This window comes from Pongo pygmaeus, chromosome 9, assembly GCF_028885625.2.
Source record: "Pongo pygmaeus isolate AG05252 chromosome 9, NHGRI_mPonPyg2-v2.0_pri, whole genome shotgun sequence".
Lineage (NCBI taxonomy): Eukaryota > Metazoa > Chordata > Mammalia > Primates > Hominidae > Pongo > Pongo pygmaeus.
The window spans coordinates 17,246,499-17,255,925 of record NC_072382.2 but is presented as its reverse complement, the minus strand read 5'-3'; the positions used below and the strand labels follow the sequence as shown (position 1 = coordinate 17,255,925).

Below are 9,427 nucleotides of genomic sequence, written 5' to 3'. Positions count from 1 at the left end.
ATTTTTTTTCACAGCACTTATTAACTTCTATCATGGTAGAAGAATATATTTCTTCTTTTTTGAACATATATATGCAGGCTCCACTAGAATGAGCATGAAGGCAAGAACCTTTGTTTTGTTCCAAGCAACTAGAAAAGTGCCTGCTACGTAGTAAGTTCTCAGTAGATTCTTATTAAATAAATAGATGAATATAGCCTCTTTTTCCCTTTGGCCAGGATTATTTACATGAACTGCTTTTAAGAATATGGTGAATCATTGTTCTGGGAGAAGATCAGGATGAGATTTGGCCTTAAGTATAGAAAAACAACCTAAATATTGACCCTATCAAGAATTCAGTGGGGGAAAAAACTCCCACCAGATGCTGAACATTATTCAAAAATTAGATCAGCTTTTGCCAAACATTGATCAAGGTTTTACTTTATTCTTTATCTAAAGTCCTATGAGATCTTTTTCAAATTCAGTTTTTGTTTCAAGGATGGAAAGAGGACAAGAAGAATCATCTCTGAAGTCCACATTCACTATGTTCATTACTCTAAATTATCAAGGTTCAAAGGCACAGAGATAGTATTTTCCCAACACCTGGCAAGAACCCCATCTGTATTAGAATTCAAAACTCAGTGTGCTGGCTTTTTCTGTTAATGAGTTTTGCAGGCTAATTCCGGAATAGCTTGATTCATGTATCTCACTGATTGATAATGACGTGGCATTAAAAAAACTAGGACAGATCCTTTGGAATAAGAGGAGAACTTGGAAACCAGGCCATGCTGCTTGGCAGGAACAGAGAGGAAGAGGCGACTTGGCAGGCAATGGGCTATAGAGGTCCTAACAGTGCTTGTTCTTTATGGCTCACTGTCTAGCATACAAATCCATTGTGCGTATATGCACATCAGAAACAACCCTAAAGAAAGGTGGAGTTGATGTTGGAACTCCAGGTGGCTGTGGACTTACGATTCTAGAATGTATATGAACCTAAGAGCATGTCACTCATATTATCTTAGAATTTAGTAAAAATAATTCTAAGTGTGGTCAGACCACGTGCAACATACTATGTAAATTATGTCCTTCACAATAATATTATAACTTTGGTATTGTAATCCTCATTTAACCAAGAAGGAGGCTGAAGTTCAGAAAGGTTAATTAACTTGCTCAAGGTCTGAAGGTATTCAAACCTACACCTTATTTCAAAGCCCATGTCTTTTATACTACACCACTAGGGTTTCTTCAACAAAGTGCTCTCTTCCCCCACACAAGGCTGATTAAAGCTTCCAATTTGGGACCTGTCAGAAGTTTTGGAAGTGCCTAAGGAAATGAGGTCTAACCTAGGCTTTGCCTATTTACCAATGTGAAATCTGGGTCACTTCACTTCTTTTGCCCTCATATTCTTCTGTCAAAAATAGGATTAACAATATGTGTTTCATGCAGGAACAGAAAACCAAACACTGCATGTTGTTACTTATAAGTGGGAGACGAACAATGAGAACACATGGACACAGGAAGGGGAACATCACACTTCAGGGACTGTTGTGGGTTGGGGGGAGGGGGGAGGGATAACATTGGGAGATATACCTAATGCTAGATGACGAGTTGGTGGGTGCAGTGCACCAGCATGGCACATGTATACATATGTAACTTACTGCACATTGGGCACATGTACCATAAAACCTAAAGTATAATAAAAAAAAAAAAATAGGATTAACAATATGTGTTTCATGCAGGAACAGAAAACCAAACACTGCATGTTGTTACTTATAAGTGGGAGACGAACAATGAGAACACATGGACACAGGGAGGGAAACAACACATACTGGGGCCTCTTGGGGGAGGGCTGTAGGCGGGGAGGGCATTAGGAAAAAAAGCTAATGCATGCTGGGCTTAATACCTAGGTGATGGGTTGATAGGTACAGCAAACCACCATGACACACATTTACCTATGTAACAAGCTGGTACATCCTGCACATGTACCCCGGAACTTAACAAATAAAATAAAAATAAAAACAATATGTGCTTCGAAGGATTTCTGAAGGATCAAGTAAAATAAAGTTTGTGAAAATGTAAAGTGCTTTACAAATCTAAAAGATTATTATAATTACTGAGCAATGATCAAGTCAAGCCATTACTGCCTTAATTTATCTTTAATGAGACTTTATTATTATTATTTTTTAATTTCAGTGGATAACGGTGGCTTCATGGCAGAGAATGGCACCACGGTGACAGAATTTGTTCTGATGGGGTTCCAGTTGCAGGCAGAGCTGCAGATAGGTCTCTTCTTTGTGTTTCTGGTCATTTTTCTCATCACCATGGGGGGCAACCTGGGCACGATTGTGCTAATTCAGACGGACCCTCGGCTCCAGACTCCCATGTACTTCTTCCTCAGTCATCTTTCCTTCCTGGACATTTGCTACTCTTCTGTTATTGTTCCTCAGTTGCTTGAGACTTTGGGGACTGATAAGAAGATCATCACCTATGAGCGCTGTGCCAGCCAATTCTTCTTTTTCACACTCTGTGCTAGCACTGAGTGTTTCCTTTTGGCTGTGATGGCCTATGACCGCTACTTGGCTGTGTGTAACCCCCTCCTCTATGCCATAGCCATGACACCACAGACCCGCCTGGGGCTGGTGGCCGGGGCATATTCTGGTGCCATAGTCAATTCTGTGATCCGCACTGGCTGCACCTTCTCTATCTCCTTCTGTAAGTCCAACCATGTAGACTTCTTTTTCTGTGACCTCCCACCCCTGCTGAAGCTTGCCTGTAGTGAAACCAGGCCACGGGAATGGGTAATCTACCTCTTAGCTTTTCTGGTCATCACAACCAGCATTTCAGTGATTCTTACATCGTACCTGTTCATCATTCAGTCTATTCTGAAGATTCGTACAGCAGGTGGCAAAGCCAAGACCTTCTCCACCTGTGCTTCTCACATGACTGCAGTGACTGTCTTCTTTGGAACACTCATATTCATATACCTGAAAGGCAACATGGGTGAATCCCTTGAGGAAGACAAGATCATGTCAGTATTTTACACTGTGGTCATCCCCATGCTAAATCCAATGATCTACAGCCTGAGAAACAAAGACATGAAAGAGGCTCTGAAGAAAGTTTTCAACAGGATGAGGGTTTCCCAAGCAGAGTAACTCTTGAGCTCCATCAAGCCAGAAGTTTCTGCAAATTCTGCTCTGGGCTTTTGTCTCGTCCTCTTAACACATGAACCAGATCTCATAATTACAAAGACATATTGAGGCAGAAAAAGTTGGATTTGGATTCCAGTACTTTCTTTATTGGCTCTATGACCTAGAGCCAGAAATGATCCACTTTAGTTTTCTCATCAGTAAAAATTTCTGCTTTGCTATGGGTAAAGGTCAAGAGATCTTAAGCCAGGACCAAGAGAGAGGGAATGCCAAAAGGCTTTGTAAATAATAACATGCTATAAAATATAGATTTATTTTTCTTATCCGTCCTGCGTATTGTGGAGCATTTTCTCAGCTATTTGGATTTTTTTCTATTAAGCTCATTTTTGTGCCTAGCATGATTACAAAACAGTAACTCATTGTTTACATCATAAGGGGCAGTCACATTTTTGGTTGTGGATCATAGTGTGGATATCAGCCTTGATGAAAGAAAACTTTTCTTAACATTCAGTCATACCCAATTTAGGATTTGTCATGGAAAATAAAAGCAACTAAACAGAAGAAGAAAAAATAAAGAAGGGAAAGGAGGTGTGTTAGCCTGCTTCCCAAGATGGCATAGAGGTCTCAGACACTGTGCAAAAAAGAAGGATGTGATGATTTGCATTAATTATTGGAAACAATTTGATCTTGATGTAGGGCTGAAGTGAGTCCCATATATAACTTTGTAATATTTCTTGATCACCAAAGGTCAGAAGCTCTATTTTATTTCTGAAGCATTGTTCATGGACCATCTGCCTCAATTAACTCAAGTTATTTCCTATTCTCCAGTAATGAAAACCATTATCTACTTTTATCTCACCTAGGACATTTACTCTATTGTCAGAAGACAGATAACAATGAATCTGACTGCCACTTTTTAATGACTTCCTCATCTGCTAGAAATATTACCTGGGAAATATCTCCATGGAGACCTCACAATTTTATTCATCAATTCAGCAAATATATACTATCTACTATGTATCAAATGTTAAGATTAGAATATTTTAAGTATGTATTATATCTACTATGTATCAAATATTACGTTTAGAGTAATAAATAAGATAGATATGGTTCCTTCAGCATGGAGATTAGAACTTGGGACATAGATATTTAACCATTGCAGAGTTAATTAATTAATTATTAATTTTTACAATTTTGCAAAGTGATACAAAAGAAGCAGCACAGGGTGTTATTATGCTGTATAATAGGGTTCCAGCCTAGTTTGGTGTGGTCAGAAAAGGCTTATGAGAGAAATTAACATTTAAGCAGAGGCTTCAAGAATAAGTATGCCATAGTCATGGGTTGTGAAGACTCTTCTAGACAGAAAGAATTGCAAATGCAAAGGCCTGTGAAATGGGATGACTTGAGGAACTGGGATTGGCTGTAGCATGAGGGAGCAGGGCTGAGTGTGAGATGCAACTGGCGAATTCCATAGAAACTGTCACAGAGCCTTGCAGATTTGCTTGGGGACTTGTGGACTTCATTTCAAAAGTAGAGTGTGAAATGATCAGATACGAATTTTTAAAAGATTCCTTTGGCTGCAGTGTGATGAGTGGAAAGGACACTGGTGGTGGTGGAGTTGGAGGGGAATAGAACCACTTTGTCTATGAAACAGCAGTTGGTGCATCCCAGTGCAAGGCATTTGATTTCCATGCAATACTGTATGCTTCATTCTAGGACACATGTTATGTTAGAGAAAGCTAGCAGGTGCATGGCTTTGATGGTGGTTTAGGACTGATTCTTGGCAAAGTGGCAAAATTAGGGAAATATGTTTTTGGTGATGCCCACCTTTTCATTGGTCCACTTTTCCTTCCATAAAGTGTGACCCTTCTCAGGTAGACACAGGTATACACTATCTGTCCCTTCATCAAACTGATCATCAACTACTCCTTCTTAAGGGATCAGCATGTTTTCGTTAACCTCCTACCCTATGCCAGACTGTGTTATTGAGTTTAAGAAACCACCCTTTACTGGGCTGCTTCTGTGCTTAAAGGCAGGGAAAGCCTTCAAATGTAAACACAAAGAAATGAGTAAAATGCTAGACAGTGGGGATTTGTTATTTTTATAGTGGCAGGAAAAACCTCATACCCCTCCCAATTTCTACTTTGTGAGTGGCAGCCAATTTTGCCTATAAATGAGTGATCTTTGATACATCTGCAGTATTTTATGTTTATACAATTGCCTCATGTATGCACCAAGTGGATAAAAATAAAATGAAGTTTTAGTGTGTTTTAGGCAATTATCTTCTGATTAATGTAAAAAAGCACTGGGGAATGGTGTATGTTGTGTTGCTATTCACATATATTAATAAATGAATAAAAACATTCATAAATTGCCTAATGCGTGTCAGATTCTGTGCTGAGTTTTCACTTATCTCATTTAAAGATTTCATTCTTAAAATAAAAAAGTCTCATTCTTAAAATAGACTCTACACATACTCTCTTAGAAATAGAATTCATTCAGGAATTCTGGCATTGTTTTCTTTTTTTCCTTCTCACTTCTGAGTGTATTTCTTTCAGGAACTAGGCTTTGGAATTATACATTTTTAGCTATAATACTTTGGCGTCAATTTACCAACAGTGATATTGGAAAGATGAAGAAAGCGGATCCTCAAAGTCTCAACTGACCCATTAAAATCAATTCACCAAGAGGCCAAAGTACTATGTTCTTGATCACTTAGAGCGACACCAAAACTTTAATTATGGATTTGTATTTTTCACATATATTAAGTTGATTGAGTGTAGGTGTAAAACTAAATTAACTAGATTATCAGCATGAGGGCATGGGTCTAGGGTAGAATGATGGAGTGTAAACCATACAACACATAATCTAGGGCCTTTGGCAGAAGTGTGTGTGTATATATATATATATATATATATATATATATATTTACTTTTTGTGTATGGGAATGCATTCTGTCTGAGGGAGCCACAATACTTCAGATAAGGGCAAAAACAACCACACACAATTTTTCTTTTGTCATGAAGATCAATACAAGATGGATAGAAATACTTACCAGATTTATTTTTTTCCTCCTTGCTCCAATTCTATTTGTCTAAGCTACAGGGAAGAAAAAATGCCATCAAAGCCATGTGCAAATGACCACAAGAAGAGAGCTGCCCAAGCCCCAATGCCACCATCCCCATGGATCTCCCATACCTTTTTGGTGGCTATGGAGCTAAAGGGCAAAAAAGAAATGAAGCATTTTTGGTTTGAAGGTTTTTCCTGGTGATGGAATTCAAAGAAGGTAAGGCGGCTCTAGTTTTTGGATCTCATTTTGCCTGATGCTGAATTCAAACCTCAAACTAAATTTTCTCCTGAATCTTACTTAGAGAATGTGGAGAGGATAAATCACCAGAAAAATTGGGGAGAGCCGATAGAAGTTGAAAAGAAAGTGGGCTGTCAGCTTCCCTGTAGCGGATCTGCGAAGTTGCTTGTGGAGATCAAGATGCTTCATGGACGTTATACAATTCATCCTTTTTGTCCTGTTGGGAAAGAAACTGTCAGCTATTTCCACTCATCTCTTCTTCAAAAATCATGAGGTTTTCTGAAAATAGTTGAAAAGAACATTGTGTCTTTTTCTTTTTCTCAACATCTTTGCCCTTATTTAAGACATAATAGTGAAACACAAAAATAAGAAATGATAGCAAGAGCAGCAAAAAAGTGCTTTTGATCTTGTAATGGAATGAATATCTAAACTCTTTCTAATTCCACCCTTACTAAATATGCTTCTTTGGGTATTAAAACCCCTGAAAAAAGCATTGTAAAAATAGCCTGTTGACATCTGTTGTTTTATATATAGACAGAGCCTAAAATATTTCATTCATTAATTCAATAAATTAGCTCTTTATTGAGGAGCTACTATATGCTGGGAACTCTGTGTGGGTAGGGACTTTGCTCCTCACTGTATTCCTGGTGTGTCACTTAGGACTTGGCACATAGTTGGCACTTAACTAACTTAAAAAATTTCCTCTTGATTGTTTAAAGGCTTCTTTGGCAATAAAATACACATAACATGGAAACTTAAGTGGTTAAAAAAATTTACCATTTTAACCATGTAAGTACACAATTTGGTGGCATTAAGTACATTCATATTGTCTTGCAATCATCACCACTATCCTTCTCCAGAACTTTTTCATCATCCCAAACTGAAACTCTGTACCCATTAACTCCCCATTTCTCTCTGCCCCCTGCCACTGGCAATCACCATTCTAGTTCTGTTTCTATGGATTTGCTTCTTCTAGGTACTTCAATAAAAGTGGAATCATATAATATTTGTGTTTCTGTGGCTGGTTTCTTTCATTTAGCACAATGTTCCCAAGGTTCATGCATTTTGTAGCACATAGCAGAACTCCACTGCTTTTTATAAATCAATAATAATCTATTGCATGGATATACCATATTTTGTTTATCTGTTAATCTGTTGGTGGACACTTGGGTTGTTTCTATATTTTGGCTACTGTGAATGCTGTTGCTATAAACGTGGGTGAACAAAGATGTGTTCAAGTCCCTGTTTTCTATTCTTTTGCATAGTATATACTATTTAAAAGTGGAATTGTTGGATCATATGGTAAATCTATGCTTAATTTTTGAGGAACCACCTACTGTTTTTCACAGCAGCTGCACCGTTTTACATTCCCACTGGCAATATATAAGGGTTCTAAGTTTTTCACATGCTCAACTCTTATTTTCCATTTTTTTGGTAATAGCTATTCTAATGAGTATGAAATTGTATTTCATTGTGCTTTTGAATTGCATTACCTAATTACTAGTGATGTTGAACATCTTTTCATGTTCTTATTGGCCATTTATGTATCTTCTTGGAGAAATGTCCATTCAAGTTCTTTGCTCGTATTTAGATTGGGTTGTTTGGGCCTGGTGTGGTAGCTCACTCCTATAATCCCAGTGTTGGGGGAGAACCACTGGTATCAAGCGATCCTCCTACCTTGGCCTCCCCAACCACTGGGCAACATGATAAGACCTTGCCTCGACAAAAAGTAAAAATAAATTGGGTTGTTTGTTTTTTATTGTTGAGTTGCATGAGTTCTTTCTATGTAGTCTTGCACCACATAAGGATATTTCAATCAACAATGGATCACACATCAATGACGGTTCCATGAGGTTATAATGGAGCTGAGAATTTCTGTCACCTGTGGACATCGTAAACATCCTAACATCACAGGACAACACATGACTCACATGTTCGTGGTGATGCTGGTGTAAACAAACCTACTGTACTATCAGCCATATAAAACTATAGCACATACAATTATGTAGAGTACATAATACTTGATAATTATAATAAAAGACTACGTTACTAGTTTATGTAGTTAATATACAAATGTGTTGTTATTTTAGAGTGTATTCCTTCTACTCACAGAAAGCAAGTTAACTCTAAAACAGCCCCAGGCAGGTCCTTCAGGAGGTATTGCAGAAGAAGGCATCATCATCATGGGAGATGATAGCTCCATGCATGTTATTGCCCCTGAAGACCTTCTAGTAAGACAAGATGTGCTTTTGGTATGATACCTAAAAAATCATTGCCACATCCAATGTCATGAAGCTTTTCCTCTGTGTTTTGTTTTAAGAGTTTTGTCATTTTAGCCTTTATGTTTAGGTATTTTATCCATTTTTAGTTCATTTTTGTATGGGTATGCCACATACAAGTTAAGGACCCAACTTTATTCTTTTGCGTGGGTTATCAAGTTTTCCTGCATCGTTTGTTGAAAAGAGGCACTCAACTAACTTTTACTGAGATCCTTAATACAATGAGAAGAGATGTCATATAAAAAGTCTCGGGATAAAGAGAAAAGAGCTCTCATACTCATTTTCAGGCCCAGCCTTCTTTCTCATCTATTATTGGTTCCTTTTTACCAGTGGGGCAAATGAAGCCTGGGATGGTTAAATCATCCCAGGTACCCTGCCCCAGGTACCACAGCTAAGTAGCAACTGTGTCTTAATGTTGCTTTTGAGAAGGTGGTGTTGCATCATTTGCTTTCATAGTTTACTTGGGGAAGGGGATGTTCCTCAGGGAAGGCAAATCCAAATCTGCAGAAGAGGGAATGACAGTTTGAAAAACTGTCTTCGGTATGGCTCTTGTTTCATAATACAAACAACATAAAGTAAAACTCCTCTGTTGAAAGCTTGTGGGGCTGTACAGATGTTAGAGTGCAAGCGTTGGATGAATGTGAACTAAAAATGCTGGGTGAACTTAGGTCTAGTGGGTATTGTTAGCTCATTACAACTATGTGTACACAACCAGTCCT

General features: G+C 38.1%; 1 protein-coding gene across 1 annotated transcript; it reads left to right on the top strand.

The window, feature by feature from the left end:
- Positions 1-2,186: 2,186 nt before the first annotated feature.
- LOC129008590 (olfactory receptor 9I1-like) lies at positions 2,187-3,128 on the top strand. The gene has a single exon (XM_054440984.2). The coding sequence runs from the start codon at positions 2,187-2,189 to the stop codon at positions 3,126-3,128; it is 942 nt and encodes a 313-aa protein (XP_054296959.1).
- Positions 3,129-9,427: the final 6,299 nt, after the last annotated feature.

What these genes read in the sequence shown, in the direction of transcription:
- LOC129008590 (XM_054440984.2), top strand. Translation starts at nt 2,187, where the DNA reads ATGGCAGAGAATGGCACCACGGTGACAGAATTTGTTCTGATGGGGTTC.